Source organism: Drosophila pseudoobscura, chromosome 4, assembly GCF_009870125.1.
Source record: "Drosophila pseudoobscura strain MV-25-SWS-2005 chromosome 4, UCI_Dpse_MV25, whole genome shotgun sequence".
Classification (NCBI taxonomy): domain Eukaryota; kingdom Metazoa; phylum Arthropoda; class Insecta; order Diptera; family Drosophilidae; genus Drosophila; species Drosophila pseudoobscura.
Genome location: NC_046681.1, coordinates 21,819,729 through 21,833,819, shown reverse-complemented (window position 1 = coordinate 21,833,819; position 14,091 = coordinate 21,819,729). Strand labels below are relative to the sequence as shown.

Genomic DNA, 14,091 nt, shown 5'->3' with positions numbered 1-14,091 from the left:
TTTCCACCGAATATAATGAAAATTTAATAACGTTAGCGCAGTTCAGGTAAAAGATATAGTGTTTTTTAAGTTCAGAGGATACAAGAAAAATGTACAATCGTTAATATTTTCCGCCTTTTACCTCAAGTAGTTGAACTATTTTAATAGAGGGGGCTTAAGTGGGCTATGAGACGCTATATTGTGGTTGAGGAGTAAAAACAGCCATACTAATTCTTAAACTACCGCGAATTCACGCTTAAAATTTTTCCTAGCGAATCTCTGGAGAAAATCAACCAACTATGCCGAAAATAAAGAAGAAGCAAGAATCCTCGTCGTCCGGCAGTGACAGTGGCCCCGATGACGTATGTTAACCATTAATCACTTAATAAATTGCGTCTAAACAGTTGTATGCCACACAGCGCAATCAGCCGGCAAGCAAGAAAGCGAAGGAATCTCCAGCTCCAGCAGTGGCGGCCAAAAAGCCTGCGTCTGGTGGCGTCGGAGATGGGGAAGCCACCACCTGGACGCTAGAGAGAATGCGTCAGGTACGCATCAACGAGTTCCGTGGCCGCAAAATGGTCGACATCCGTGAGTTCTACGAAAAGAACGGTGAAACATTGCCGGGCAAGAAGGGGATCTGCCTGTCGATACTGCAGTGGAAGAAACTGCTTGAACACGCCGACGAAATAACAAAAGCCGTCGAAAACTAATCTCCCTTACGTTCGTGTGCACACCCGCCAAAATGATAGCTGAGTCATAGCAGATAGAGTTTGTTTAACTAATGTTAAAGTACATTTATTTTGTAACTACAAAGAAATACAAATAAAAGATATCTTAGGCATAGCAATAACAATTAAAATAACCATTGGAAGGACGCCCGCCCAGCCCTCTCTAAAAGTAAACCGCCAGCAGAACGATGATGGTGACGAAGATGGCAAACGGCAGCCACGTCTTGAGGATACCCCAGATGCTAGTGTAGCGGCCGCAGACAAAGAGCCACATGCTGAGGATGATCATGTTCCAGCTGGTGCTGTTCTTGTAGCGCATATTGTTGAGGGCCGTTGCCACATGCGAGTGGCAGTTGTCGCAAAAAATATTGTGTATCCTGGTGCCGTACAGAACGGAAGCTTTGGACACAGCTTCGTCCCAGGCATTGGTGCCGCCCTGGGCGTACTTCGGGTGCAGGCGCAGGTAGCGCGTTGGATTGCCAAAGGCCATCTGGTCCTCGGAAACAAAATACGCGCCGGCAAAGTCGCGTATCACCCCGTTGGAGGTGCAAATGCCCATGTGACCGATCATGGGAAATATCCATGTCAACACTGGGATAGGGGTCCACACAATGCAGTAGGGATAGCGATTTTCATCCTTGTTGACGGGCGGCAAACGTTCTGGTATTCCACTCATGGCCACAGTAGTGTCCTCCGATGGCTGCCTCTGGTGGTTCGTGGGGCTGGACAATGACTCTGACGGCGACGGCATTATTACAGCTAGAGTATGAACGACAAACCACCAAATACAGTCACTTACTAATTAATTTGCGGCCGAAACGCTACTATATTATTGATCGAAATTTTCCGATTGTGGGTAAACGTTTGTGATAAGATGAAAATAAAGCAGTACAGTACAAGTACACACAAGTCAAGCAGTGTGTGCTTGTGTTAATTAATGTACAAACAAATCAAACCCACACAGTGATATTTATTTACATTGACAGTGTTGGAAAAGGTAACTGTAAACAGCTGTTGCTTCGTGGACGTGGGCGTGAGAGTGAGTTCGAGGAAGTGTTTGGGGTTTTTGGTTGGGAAATTGTAATTGAAATCGAAACGTCTAGCAATGACACAGGTGTTCATAAATGGCGCAAGAGACGAGCTCAATGTGCAAGAGCACGATAGCTTGGGTAAGATTGCGGCAATAATATCTATAGAGGCACTAAATGGTCTCATTTCCAGATGCCTCGGTGCAGGAGCTCATCCGAGCAGCAGCGGAGGCCAGGAAACAGGCCTATTGTCCTTACAGCAACTTTGCTGTGGGTGCTGCTCTCCGCACCAGTGATGGCTCCATCTACACGGGTTGCAACATAGAAAACGGCGCCTACGCAGCCAGCATTTGTGCCGAACGCACAGCTGCCGTCAAGGCCATTAGGTGAATATATTTATGTCAATGGAGCAATAGAACGAAGAGTATATGTTATTTTCCTCTCTCAATGTTTCAGCGAGGGCAAGCGCGACTTTGTGGCCTGTGCTGTGGTGGCCCAACAGGACAATGGCTTTACCACTCCCTGCGGCGTCTGTCGCCAATTTCTATCGGAGTTCGTCAATGGCAAGGACATCCCTTTGTATGCAGCCCAGCCGACCAATTTGCCGCTGCGTGTCCTCTGCACCAGTGTGCTCCAACTGCTGCCCAATGGTTTCCGCTTTCTCAATGGCAAATAGAGGACAGCAAGGGCAGGGATCGGTTTTAAGTGCAATATTTTATGTGTAATTTCCATTTTGTTATGTGTAAACCACCCCTTTCCCTCTTGTTGATTGAACTGCTGCTGAAAACAGGCATCGCATCTGTGTGTGTTTTCACTTTTCCGAGCTGGCGCTTCCATTGATAATTTGTCGTCTGCGCTCTGGCGGCTCTTGTTAAGCGTATCGCTCGCTCACTCGGTCTCTCGGAGACTCTCCCTCGCTCTATGTTAGCAGAGTTTATTTTTGCCACCACCATAATAACAACAACACAGAGAGCTATCAGACGTATCCATTGATAACGTTGGTCGGCAGCGTCAACACAAACCGTCCATTCGCCAGCGGACGTTCGAAGGAGAAACACCGAACCGCGCAGCCACTTGGTCAGCCTCCTCCATAAACCACCGAAAAATATTGAATAATAATCATGGCGCACCTGATGGAGAACTTTGCACGCCCCGAAAAAACCGAAGAGGTGGTCACATATGGCAGTCTTGGTAAGATTCTCCCAATTCTCCCCAATTGTGGTGTCTGTGATGTTTTGGCTTTCAGATCCCTCAGTTCAAGAGCTTCTGCTCGCCGCCTCTGAAGTCCGTCAGCGTGCCTATGTCCCATACAGTGGTTTTAAAGTGGGTTCAGCCTTCCGGGCCACTGCCACCAATCAAATCTTCACCGGCTGCAATGTGGAGAATGCCGCATTCACGCCCTGCTCTTGCGCCGAGCGTACAGCCCTCGCCAAAGCGGTCAGCGAGGGCGCAACCGAGTTCTCGGTGGGCGCTGTCCTGGCATACGAACCGGATGCTTTTACCACACCCTGTGGCGTGTGCCGGCAGTTCATTCGGGAGTTTGCCACCAGCGATATTCCCATCTACATAGCTCAGGCCATTGATGAGAGGATTGCGAATAAAGAGGAGCCCCTGCGTAGCGACGATCCCGTGCTGTGCACATCCATTTTCAATCTGTTGCCGAGTAGTTTTCGCACCTATAAAAAGTAGTACTAGTACAGGCCACAAGCAGAGCCCCACAGCTGCCCCCCTAATCAAAATTAATCTATATCTTTTTAATCTAATCATTTGAAATAAAACGAGGGGGAACGTTGTGAGTTGCTGCGGACACCGCAACTCTACGGTTATACCCGATACTAAGTCAGTATGGCTCTCCTCCGGCAGACGCCGCTAATATTAAACGACACGACAAAGAGTGCGTGCGAGAGAGACAGAAAATCAGTCTGAGCGTGACGTCGGGCGCTGCGTAGCCACTGCAAATTGATTTGTTCCTTTTGGCTATAAAAATGATCTGATCTGATCTGATCCAGATTCAGCAATCTAATAGATATGGTCATTATCTATGATTCTGCGTTTTTAGTTTTCTCAAATCTGCAATATTGTGGATGCAACAGATTTTCGTCCTTTGTGGGGGCGGATGGGGGTGGGGCGAAATTCTGAGATATACGTTTTATAGTGACATCTTAAAGGAGTGTGTGTACCAAATTTGGTTACTCTAGCCTTAATAGTCTCTGAGATTTGTGGTTGCCTCAGATTTTCGTCCTTTGCGGGGGCGGAAGGAGGTGTGGCGAAATTTGGACATGAAACGGTCAAGGTCCGATATCACAGGAGTATGGATACCAAATTTGGTTGCTCTAGCTCTTATGGGTTCTCAGATCCTTGAACTCATATTTTGCAATTGGCAAAACCTACAATGAAACCTGTGTGTTAGAGTGAGACAGAGCGAGAAAGAGTGAAATTGTTTTCGTGATTCTGGCTATAATAATTATACGATCTGGTTCAGATTTTGCACTCTGTAAGATATAGTTATCTTCTACGATTCTGCGTTTTTAGTTTTCTCGTATCTTTAAAATTGTGGATGCCACAGATTTTCGCCCTTTGTGGGGGCGGAAGTGGGCGGGGCAAAGTTTTGAAATATTTTTGGATCAGTGACATATCACAGAAGTCTGGATCCAAAACATCGTTGCTCTAGCTCTTATAGTCTTTGAGCATTAGGCGCTGAAGGGGACGGACAGACGGACGGACGGACAGACGGACAGACGGACAGACAGACATGGCTCAATCGACTCGGCTATTGATGCTGATCAAGAATATATATACTTTATAGGGTCGGAAACGATTCCTTCTGGACGTTACACACATCCACTTTCACCACAAATCTAATATACCCCAATACTCATTTTGAGTATCGGGTATAAAAATTACACTATTTAACAGGAGATTCGCTTGTGCGGGGTTTTGAATTAACAGATTGAAGATAATACTTGAATGGGTTATATATTGGAAGATTAAAGTTTATCTTATCGATAAACCCTCCAAGCAATACACAATATTCGCAATAAATGAAGTCACCGAAAAGTGCATATGTGCATACATATATATTCTCAGAAAAAAAAAATCTTAATAAAGGGGAGTCCCCGTCATTACTACTCATAAGAAACTCATCTGAAAAGTGCATATAAATTCTCAGAAAAAACCCATATACGGAAATCCCCGTTTGTAAAATGGCTCCCAATCATAGCAGGCTATGATCTGCAATCAATACCATCTGGTTGCCCTTTCTCTTTTCTGTCATTTGATATTTTAGCTCCTTTATCAATAAATTCCAGTTTTTACTTTCGGCTTCCCACAAAAAAAAGTCAAATTAAATTTGAACCTAAAATCATGTCTGATAAACGAAAATTGCTTAAGAAATACATGAAATGTCTCGACGAGATGAAGAGCGAGCTGAAGAGGCGTCAGCTTAAGAAGACCCTCAAGACCCACATAAAGGCCTTGAACGATTTGGAATGCGAGTTAAAGCGACGAGAGGGCAAGCATACTGGTGGAAAACGTGGACGGGTCTGTGATTCATCAAATCTGCCGCATCCCCAGATTCTGGATGAATACACCACACCATACTGTCGTTTAAGTGAGTACCAAGAAAAGAAGAGATCCCTCTGAAAGAAATATTCTTCGCATTTCCACAGGAGAAGAGGCCAGGGAACTGCTAGAGGCTGCTGTGGTCGCTCGTAAAGAGGCCTATGTGCCTTACAGTAAGTTTCCTGTGGGCGCCTCCTTCCGCTCCAAGTGCGGCTACGTATATTCCGGCTGTAACATTGAGAATGTGGCCTTTACGCCGGGTTGCTGTGCCGAGCGTACGGCCCTGGCCAAGGGTGTAAGCGAGGGACAACTGACGTACACTGCGGGTGCAGTGGTGGCCTATCATCCAAAGGGTTTCACCACGCCGTGCGGCGTGTGCCGTCAGTTTTTACGAGAATTCGCCTGCCGGGATTTCCCGATCTATATAGCCAATGCCCCGTGCCCGGACAGGGAGGGCGCCATACCGGCCATCAGGGACGAAGATGAGGTGCTGGTCACCTCTGTGTATCGCCTACTGCCCCACAGCTTCAGTACTTTCGAATAAAGCAGTAACTTTAATCGTGAATATAGATTCTTAAACATATTTCACTACGGGTTCCCCAGAACCGTATATGGCATACTCGCTCTTCTTGGAAAACGGTGTGATGGCCTCGTACACCATCAGGGGCTTCACATCCACATTGAATTCCATGGCGCGGAACTGCGGATCGATGTAGTTGTCGCGCACTTCTGTGCTCATGCCCGTATGGGGCACCGATTTGGTTGTGTTCTGGAACTCGCAACGCCGCTTTGGACAGTCTTTGGCCGGAAAGTCATCGCACATTGTGGCATCCGGGTAGCGAGCGACTTTCTTCGATGGCTTATGCTCTTCGGACCAGTTCCAGAATGTCACATTATCGTGGGCTGCGATCCCACCAGACAGTTCATTCGGGGGATATCGCACGTACGCGAGATTGTATGTGGTAGCCGAGGGATCCGTGTACTTGCTATAACCAATCTTTGAGCGATCGATTATCAGTTTGGTGGCCTCCACAGGTGTTTGCATGGGTATGCGTATGGGATCGAGCTCCACTGGCAATATTTTCTCCACAAAAGTATCCTGGGTCACGCTGCTTATGGGTTTTATTTTGCGCTTTATAAAGCGCAAATTTCCCTGCTCGAAAGGCTTCATGTACTGGGATTTCATGTTGAGCGAAGGATTGCGCAAAATATTCGGATCGGCGTACTAAAAAAAAGCGAACAAAGGGAGTCTATTATCCTTCGTAAAGCAGCTTCGAAACCCACCTACCTGCCACTCATATTTGGCCTCATATTCGGTGAACTGTTTGTCATGCATCAGGGGATCCCGCACATAGTTATTGTGGCTACAGTACTTGGCGTTCATTCTGTTACCCATCCGCAGGTCCGTGATATGGCGATGGCCGCGGTACGTGGAGGTACGCATATCCGACACTTTTGTGCTCGCCGGCTGCTTATAATCGTAGCAACCGAAATCATCCATGGCTAAAGTGATTTATCAACTAAAAACTAAACAGAATATAGCGAAAACAATTTGGAAGCGACTTTGATGAAAGAATGAGTGTTATTCTTGTTAAGCTAAATTTTGGAACGTTTTGTGCTGTTGCTGTTGCCAGTGGCTACCGGTTCCAAGCAATGGCTATTGTAAATATACGATACAATTATTGACAGCTAATAAACAGCTGGCGTTTTTCTGTACAATAATAATCCACGTTTTATATTCAGGTTTTCAATACAATACAATATAGATATATGTATTTGTTTGTAGTTTATAGAGGAATGCTCGTTAGACAAATATAAAAGCGCTCTGTTTTACAAAACAAATTTGAATATTCGTTAATACAATACAAATAAGAGGGAGTATGTATGTCGACAGCGCTCCTTGGGCTATACGATACCGATACGGATATTGCTGCCCGTATAATAATAAACTGTTTGCTTAGCAATTAAACAATTGATTTACTTCATCTTCAATGTGGGGGGAGAGTTTCGTGGCGATGTGAAAACAATGTGCGTATGACTCTTAGCCTCAAGCTATCTCCTTAATGGAGATCAGCGATTGACGCAGATATTCATATTGGGTTTTGGCATGTTTTATCTCCAGTTCGGAGAGCTCCACGAGACTGTAAATAAGAGTGGCTTATAATAAGAAACTTTCAAGAATAAAAGCATAAGCAACCTACCTCTTTTTGATGGCCGCCACACGGCGATTGCGAAAGCCAATCAACTCTTCTTTGCCGCAGGCAGACATCGATTCAAACTTCTCACAAGCCTCCGCCTGAGCAGTTTCAGCCTAAATGATGATCAAATGAAAGGGATTAGTTTGATTATTTAATAGTATTCGTGTGGGCCACACAAGGCATGCTATAGTAGAGTGCTATAAATGTGAGTACATGCAGCAATTTATGTGGGGGTGGAGACACATCTACGGATTTTAAGAGAACGATATAAAAACGTTAAATGCCAAATACCTCTTGCACCTCCAAAGGCTGCAGACAATAAACACACGCACAAAGAGTGACAGAGGAGGAGGGAAGACAGCAGAAGCAGAGAGGCGGAAAGGCAGAGCAGAATGTGTATATTATGGAAGGTAAAACACAGTTTGTTTTTATAATTAGTGAAGCGTGTGTATAATTTGACCCGCTGCAAAACCTTTCTTAGGGAAAAACAATTGCACTGTAAGAGCTCTCCAAAAATCTTACCGCATGAACGTCTTTGTTCTTGGAGCGAGCCTTTTCCAAATTGCGATTGGCCGTCTCGTAGGCGGCCAGGCAGCGCAGGCGTCGTATGAGCAGCGCCTTGGCCGCATCACTGTCCCGTTGATAGTAGCGCAAAGTGTCACCCAGTTTCAGATCCTGATCACTGGCCACACGGGTTTCCAGATTCTAAGATAAACAAAGGTTTGGCTCTGGTGGAAACCGTAACGATGTAGAGATAACACACACCTTAATCCGTTCAAATATCTCTGCTGTTTTGGCCACAAATGTCTCCACATTGCCCTTCTCTGTGGTGGACAACTGGGTGAGGGCATTCGAGATTTTCTGATGCGCATCGCCCACATCCTTGTGACGTTGTGTCATCTTCTCGGTGCGGATGGCAGCTTCACGCAAATGGCCATGGTATTCGGTGAGGAATTGCAATTCGTTCTCAAAGAAGTCATTTACATCGCGCACGGTGGCGCTCAGCAGTATTTCATCCGTGGTCTTGCCCAGGGACTTGACAAAGCCCCCGAAGATGGCCATCTTCTTGCGCGGCTTGGCGCACAGATCCTGATCGTATTCGAGAAAGACTTTCAAATGCTGATCCACGCGAAAGACGGGATGACTGGCCAGGCGACGCAGAAATACCTCGTGCATGGCTACTGTCTTTTTAAAGGTGGCCAAATACTCGCTGTAGAGGTTTTCCACAGGAATGAATGGAATTTTAATTGAAAACTGCGTGTTTACTTACGCCTCCAGCTCGGACTTCATTTTCTTAAACTCCTCTTTGGTCATGTTGCCCTCGCCCTCGCCCAGGCGCTGCAGTTTCTCCCGCGAGGCATCAAAGTCGGGTCGCGGTGGACAGGGGGGAATCTGAATGAATTCAAATTGCCCTCAATTAGAACTTTGTTCGGGGCATCGTGTTTTATAGGTGGACTCACAATATAGCCCGCATAGTCTTCGTTCTCCTCTATGCGATCATGCAGCCACACAAACTCCTCGTGCTGCCTCACCACATTGTTGTCTTTTTTCGCGAATCCTGGCAGCGTAGTCCGCGTATGCACTGTGAACTTTACCTTCTCTTTCTCGCTCAGCGCATCGGAGATCTCCACATGCAGGGCATTCTCCCCCAGAGCAGCGGGCGTCACCGGTGCCGAAGAGGAGCTGTCCGGCGATGTGGCCGAACCGCTGCCATTTGTTGCTGTTGCTGTTGCTGTTCCTGTTGCTGCCGGTGGTCCAGCCAGTGGATTACTTGTGGGCGACGCTATCTCCAGGGTAGGCCCATTGTTGGTCGAGGAGGGACTGTTTAGTATATTTGACTCATCCGTGCCGTCCTACAAGTGCAACAAACCTTTTATTATACACACTCTAATTACGCCCATATTTTTGTTGATAAGAATTTTCTTTGTGTGCGTGTAAGGCGTCATTGAAATTGCTCATCAAATGCACTCAGAACTCTCTGTGCATCGCATTTTATCGCAATAACTCTTTCTCTGAGCGAAGCTTACCATCATTTTGGAAATGTTAAATTATAACAATTAATCGTGGTTAAAAAACAATAATTTATAAATTGCAGGCGTGTGACCGAACGTCAGAAATATACCGAAACATACTGTTTCATTTGAAAAATATACCGTAGATATACTGACACATTCAAGTTCAATCTTGCATATTCCTCGTTTTTTTTCTTCCGTCAAATATTCCCAGCTATATAGAACATTTAACCATGGCCACCAAGTTTTATACGATTAATAAATACATTTTTTACTTAACTGGCGATCCTGAAGACATGGTCCTGCACCGATCTGGCCCTATTCTTGGGAGATATAGCCTTCCGAAGATTTTGATTTGCACATAGTTACAATACTCGTTTCTTCTGTAGGCTATATCTGTGCTAAACGGCAGCCGATCAGGGCGCGGTATGTCTGTCCGTGATCGGGAGAGTCCTGCCAGTCGACTGCCATCGGAAAAAAGGACATCCATTTTTTCACGATTTTCGCAAAAAATCATGATGGTTACATCATTAAATTTGCAAAAAATCGGCCTCATTTTCGAAGTCGAGATTTTGATGCCGTTCGACAGTATGGATCCTCGCGATCCTGGGAGACTTGGTCCTGCACCGAGCTGGCCCTATTTTTCTCAGATATAGCCTTCTGAAGATTCGGATGTGCCCATCGTTACAATACTGGTTTCTTCTGTAGGCTATATCTCGGCTACCCAGCGGCCGATCAGGGCGCGGTATGTCTGTCCGTGATCGGGAGAGTCCTGCCAGTCGACTGCAATCGGAAAAAAGGACATCCATTTTTCACGATTTTCGCAAAAAATCATGATGGTTACATCATTAAATTTGCAAAAAATCGGCCTCATTTTCGAAGTCGAGATTTTGATGCCGTTCGACAGTATGGATCCTCGCGATCCTGGGAGACTTGGTCCTGCACCGAGCTGGCCCTATTTTTCTCAGATATAGCCTTCTGAAGATTCGGATTTGCACATCATAATAATACTGGTTTTTTCTTTAGGCTATATCTCGGCTACCCAGCGGCCGATCGGGGCGTGGCCTGTCTTTTCGAGACCGGGAGAGTCCTGCCAGTCGACTGCCATCGGAAAAAAGGACATCCATTTTTTCACGATTTTCGCAAAAAATCATGATGGTTACATCATTAAATTTGCAAAAAATCGGCCTCATTTTCGAAGTCGAGATTTTGATGCCGTTCGACAGTATGGATCCTCGCGATCCTGGGAGACTTGGTCCTGCACCGATCTGGCCCTATTTTTCTCAGATATAGCCTTCCGAAGATTCGGATGTGCCCATCGTTACAATACTGGTTTCTTCTGTAGGCTATATCTGTGCTAAACGGCAGCCGATCAGGGCGCGGTATGTCTGTCCGTGATCGGGAGAGTCCTGCCAGTCGACTGCAATCGGAAAAAAGGACATCCATTTTTTCACGATTTTCGCAAAAAATCATGATGGTTACATCATTAAATTTGCAAAAAATCGGCCTCATTTTCGAAGTCGAGATTTTGATGCCGTTCGACAGTATGGATCCTCGCGATCCTGGGAGACTTGGTCCTGCACCGATCTGGCCCTATTTTTCTCAGATATAGCCTTCCGAAGATTCGGATGTGCCCATCGTTACAATACTGGTTTCTTCTGTAGGCTATATCTCGGCTACCCAGCGGCCGATCAGGGCGCGGTATGTCTGTCCGTGATCGGGAGAGTCCTGCCAGTCGACTGCAATCGGAAAAAAGGACATCCATTTTTTCACGATTTTCGCAAAAAATCATGATGGTTACATCATTAAATTTGCAAAAAATCGGCCTCATTTTCGAAGTCGAGATTTTGATGCCGTTCGACAGTATGGATCCTCGCGATCCTGGGAGACTTGGTCCTGCACCGATCTGGCCCTATTTTTCTCAGATATAGCCTTCCGAAGATTCGGATGTGCCCATCGTTACAATACTGGTTTCTTCTGTAGGCTATATCTCGGCTACCCAGCGGCCGATCAGGGCGCGGTATGTCTGTCCGTGATCGGGAGAGTCCTGCCAGTCGACTGCAATCGGAAAAAAGGACATCCATTTTTTCACGATTTTCGCAAAAAATCATGATGGTTACATCATTAAATTTGCAAAAAATCGGCCTCATTTTCGAAGTCGAGATTTTGATGCCGTTCGACAGTATGGATCCTCGCGATCCTGGGAGACTTGGTCCTGCACCGAGCTGGCCCTATTTTTCTCAGATATAGCCTTCTGAAGATTCGGATTTGCACATCGTTACAATACTGGTTTCTTCTTTAGGCTATATCTCGGCTACCCAGCGGCCGATCGGGGCGTGGCCTGTCTTTTCGAGACCGGGAGAGTCCTGCCAGTCGACTGTCATCGGAAAATAGGACATCCATTTTTTCACGATTTTCGCAAAAAATCATGATGGTTACATCATTAAATTTGCAAAAAATCGGCCTCATTTTCGAAGTCGAGATTTTGATGCCGTTCGACAGTATGGATCCTCGCGATCCTGGGAGACTTGGTCCTGCACCGATCTGGCCCTATTTTTCTCAGATATAGCCTTCCGAAGATTCGGATGTGCCCATCGTTACAATACTTGTTTCTTCTGTAGGCTATATCTGTGCTAAACGGCAGCCGATCAGGGCGCGGTATGTCTGTCCGTGATCGGGAGAGTCCTGCCAGTCGACTGCAATCGGAAAAAGAGACATCCATTTTTTCACGATTTTCGCAAAAAATCATGATGGTTACATCATTAAATTTGCAAAAAATCGGCCTCATTTTCGAAGTCGAGATTTTGATGCCGTTCGACAGTATGGATCCTCGCGATCCTGGGAGACTTGGTCCTGCACCGATCTGGCCCTATTTTTCTCAGATATAGCCTTCTGAAGATTCGGATTTGCACATCGTTACAATACTGGTTTCTTCTTTAGGCTATATCTCGGCTACCCAGCGGCCGATCGGGGCGTGGCCTGTCTTTTCGAGACCGGGAGAGTCCTGCCAGTCGACTGTCATCGGAAAATAGGACATCCATTTTTTCACGATTTTCGCAAAAAATCATGATGGTTACATCATTAAATTTGCAAAAAATCGGCCTCATTTTCGAAGTCGAGATTTTGATGCCGTTCGACAGTATGGATCCTCGCGATCCTGGGAGACTTGGTCCTGCACCGATCTGGCCCTATTTTTCTCAGATATAGCCTTCCGAAGATTCGGATGTGCCCATCGTTACAATACTTGTTTCTTCTGTAGGCTATATCTGTGCTAAACGGCAGCCGATCAGGGCGCGGTATGTCTGTCCGTGATCGGGAGAGTCCTGCCAGTCGACTGCAATCGGAAAAAAAGACATCCATTTTTTCACGATTTTCGCAAAAAATCATGATGGTTACATCATTAAATTTGCAAAAAATCGGCCTCATTTTCGAAGTCGAGATTTTGATGCCGTTCGACAGTATGGATCCTCGCGATCCTGGGAGACTTGGTCCTGCACCGATCTGGCCCTATTTTTCTCAGATATAGCCTTCTGAAGATTCGGATTTGCACATCGTTACAATACTGGTTTCTTCTTTAGGCTATATCTCGGCTACCCAGCGGCCGATCGGGGCGTGGCCTGTCTTTTCGAGACCGGGAGAGTCCTGCCAGTCGACTGTCATCGGAAAATAGGACATCCATTTTTTCACGATTTTCGCAAAAAATCATGATGGTTACATCATTAAATTTGCAAAAAATCGGCCTCATTTTCGAAGTCGAGATTTTGATGCCGTTCGACAGTATGGATCCTCGCGATCCTGGGAGACTTGGTCCTGCACCGATCTGGCCCTATTTTTCTCAGATATAGCCTTCCGAAGATTCGGATGTGCCCATCGTTACAATACTGGTTTCTTCTGTAGGCTATATCTCGGCTACCCAGCGGCCGATCAGGGCGCGGTATGTCTGTCCGTGATCGGGAGAGTCCTGCCTATCAAAGTTAAGATTTACATCTGCAGCGTAAGGAATAAAACCAGTATTTTAATTATTTGCTCAGCCAAAAGACTTGGGCGCTGTATCTCGGCCAAGCTGGGCCGGATGGGAGAAAGACCTCTCCCAGTTAAGCATCAAGTGGACGGACAAATCAAGCTTATCCTCGCCCGGACGGACAAGCAGCTGCTCGAGATGAAAATGTCGTAGTTTTGAATCTGAAGCTCAAATATTTCACCGACTACAAGTAGAAGGGTAAGTGAATCCAAACTCTTCCTAGTACTATCTTACCTTGCCTTACACGCTGTATACTTCTCAGTTCCCAGGCCCCCGATCCCAGCCCCCCCCCCCCCCACCCGATCATACAATCGCAGGTCAGAGGACATTTTAAGCGTGAAGGAACCCCCCAGAATCCATGCCATCCAGGAAGCTCGTACGTTCGCCGCTCGCCGGGCAGTTGGTACTTTCCACCGCTGAATCAGGACTCATACAGGATGAATAGAATATAGAATATATGTATATAGAATAGAATATAGAGGAACAATCCTATCTGTAATTCAGCTTGTGTCAAAATGTCCTTTTGAATATAATAAACAAAATTATCAACAATTTTTGCTTCGT

General features: G+C 46.1%; 7 protein-coding genes across 9 annotated transcripts; 4 read left to right on the top strand and 3 right to left on the bottom strand.

Moving 5' to 3' along the window:
- The first annotated feature begins 171 nt into the window (after positions 1-171).
- Positions 172-825, top strand: Ssb-c31a (single stranded-binding protein c31A). The gene is made up of 2 exons (XM_001356576.4): positions 172-341; positions 399-825. Exons 1-2 carry the CDS (start codon positions 279-281, stop codon positions 687-689), a joined length of 354 nt encoding a protein of 117 aa, XP_001356612.3. The 5' UTR covers positions 172-278; the 3' UTR covers positions 690-825.
- On the bottom strand, positions 744-1,661 carry LOC4816960 (transmembrane protein 222). Of its 2 annotated transcripts, XM_001356575.4 has the most exons (2): positions 1,507-1,661; positions 744-1,442 (listed from the first exon to the last, which is right to left on the bottom strand). In XM_001356575.4, exon 2 carries the CDS (start codon positions 1,381-1,383, stop codon positions 871-873), a length of 513 nt encoding a protein of 170 aa, XP_001356611.3. In that variant the 5' UTR covers positions 1,384-1,442; positions 1,507-1,661; the 3' UTR covers positions 744-870. The 2 variants fall into 2 exon arrangements, with proteins under 2 accessions (XP_001356611.3, XP_033235667.1); XM_033379776.1 differs by having other exon boundaries at positions 744-1,638.
- A 46-nt stretch (positions 1,662-1,707) lies between these two features.
- LOC4816954 (cytidine deaminase) lies at positions 1,708-2,533 on the top strand. Its single transcript, XM_001356574.4, has 3 exons — positions 1,708-1,876; positions 1,929-2,121; positions 2,192-2,533. Exons 1-3 carry the CDS (start codon positions 1,813-1,815, stop codon positions 2,409-2,411), a joined length of 477 nt encoding a protein of 158 aa, XP_001356610.1. The 5' UTR covers positions 1,708-1,812; the 3' UTR covers positions 2,412-2,533.
- Positions 2,534-2,678: 145 nt separating this feature from the next.
- On the top strand, positions 2,679-4,653 carry LOC4817054 (cytidine deaminase). The gene is made up of 3 exons (XM_033379777.1): positions 2,679-2,926; positions 2,982-3,511; positions 4,631-4,653. The coding sequence occupies exons 1-2, from the start codon at positions 2,857-2,859 to the stop codon at positions 3,422-3,424; spliced, it is 513 nt and encodes a 170-aa protein (XP_033235668.1). The 5' UTR covers positions 2,679-2,856; the 3' UTR covers positions 3,425-3,511; positions 4,631-4,653.
- Positions 4,654-4,995: 342 nt separating this feature from the next.
- LOC4817053 (cytidine deaminase) lies at positions 4,996-5,861 on the top strand. The gene is made up of 2 exons (XM_001356572.4): positions 4,996-5,345; positions 5,404-5,861. The coding sequence occupies exons 1-2, from the start codon at positions 5,099-5,101 to the stop codon at positions 5,838-5,840; spliced, it is 684 nt and encodes a 227-aa protein (XP_001356608.2). The 5' UTR covers positions 4,996-5,098; the 3' UTR covers positions 5,841-5,861.
- LOC4817291 (uncharacterized) lies at positions 5,831-6,797 on the bottom strand. Its single transcript, XM_001356571.4, has 2 exons — positions 6,585-6,797; positions 5,831-6,521 (listed from the first exon to the last, which is right to left on the bottom strand). The coding sequence occupies exons 1-2, from the start codon at positions 6,795-6,797 to the stop codon at positions 5,871-5,873; spliced, it is 864 nt and encodes a 287-aa protein (XP_001356607.1). The 3' UTR covers positions 5,831-5,870.
- Positions 6,798-7,002: 205 nt separating this feature from the next.
- On the bottom strand, positions 7,003-9,640 carry Snx6 (sorting nexin 6). 2 transcript variants are annotated; one of them, XM_015180552.2, is made up of 8 exons: positions 9,522-9,640; positions 8,955-9,347; positions 8,765-8,886; positions 8,260-8,704; positions 8,017-8,199; positions 7,786-7,803; positions 7,498-7,607; positions 7,003-7,437 (listed from the first exon to the last, which is right to left on the bottom strand). In XM_015180552.2, exons 1-8 carry the CDS (start codon positions 9,525-9,527, stop codon positions 7,344-7,346), a joined length of 1,371 nt encoding a protein of 456 aa, XP_015036038.2. In that variant the 5' UTR covers positions 9,528-9,640; the 3' UTR covers positions 7,003-7,343. The 2 variants fall into 2 exon arrangements, with proteins under 2 accessions (XP_015036038.2, XP_001356606.2); XM_001356570.3 differs by lacking the exon at positions 7,786-7,803 and having other exon boundaries at positions 9,522-9,639.
- Between the last annotated feature and the right edge of the window lie 4,451 nt (positions 9,641-14,091).

Coding starts and splice junctions, on each gene's coding strand:
- LOC4817053 (XM_001356572.4), top strand. CDS start 5,099: ATGTCTGATAAACGAAAATTGCTTAAGAAATACATGAAATGTCTCGAC. Junction 5,346..5,403: donor CACACCATACTGTCGTTTAA/GTGAGTACCAAG, acceptor GCATTTCCACAG/GAGAAGAGGCCAGGGAACTG.
- LOC4817291 (XM_001356571.4), bottom strand. CDS start 6,797: ATGGATGATTTCGGTTGCTACGATTATAAGCAGCCGGCGAGCACAAAA. Junction 6,522..6,584: donor AGGCCAAATATGAGTGGCAG/GTAGGTGGGTTT, acceptor GCTTTTTTTTAG/TACGCCGATCCGAATATTTT.
- Snx6 (XM_015180552.2), bottom strand. Junction 8,705..8,764: donor ATGAAGTCCGAGCTGGAGGC/GTAAGTAAACAC, acceptor AAACCTCTACAG/CGAGTATTTGGCCACCTTTA. Junction 8,200..8,259: donor AGATATTTGAACGGATTAAG/GTGTGTGTTATC, acceptor TGTTTATCTTAG/AATCTGGAAACCCGTGTGGC.
- LOC4816954 (XM_001356574.4), top strand. CDS start 1,813: ATGACACAGGTGTTCATAAATGGCGCAAGAGACGAGCTCAATGTGCAA. Junction 1,877..1,928: donor GCAAGAGCACGATAGCTTGG/GTAAGATTGCGG, acceptor TCTCATTTCCAG/ATGCCTCGGTGCAGGAGCTC. Junction 2,122..2,191: donor GCTGCCGTCAAGGCCATTAG/GTGAATATATTT, acceptor TCAATGTTTCAG/CGAGGGCAAGCGCGACTTTG.
- Ssb-c31a (XM_001356576.4), top strand. CDS start 279: ATGCCGAAAATAAAGAAGAAGCAAGAATCCTCGTCGTCCGGCAGTGAC. Junction 342..398: donor GTGACAGTGGCCCCGATGAC/GTATGTTAACCA, acceptor TATGCCACACAG/CGCAATCAGCCGGCAAGCAA.
- LOC4816960 (XM_033379776.1), bottom strand. CDS start 1,458: ATGCCGTCGCCGTCAGAGTCATTGTCCAGCCCCACGAACCACCAGAGG.
- LOC4817054 (XM_033379777.1), top strand. CDS start 2,857: ATGGCGCACCTGATGGAGAACTTTGCACGCCCCGAAAAAACCGAAGAG. Junction 2,927..2,981: donor GGTCACATATGGCAGTCTTG/GTAAGATTCTCC, acceptor TTTGGCTTTCAG/ATCCCTCAGTTCAAGAGCTT.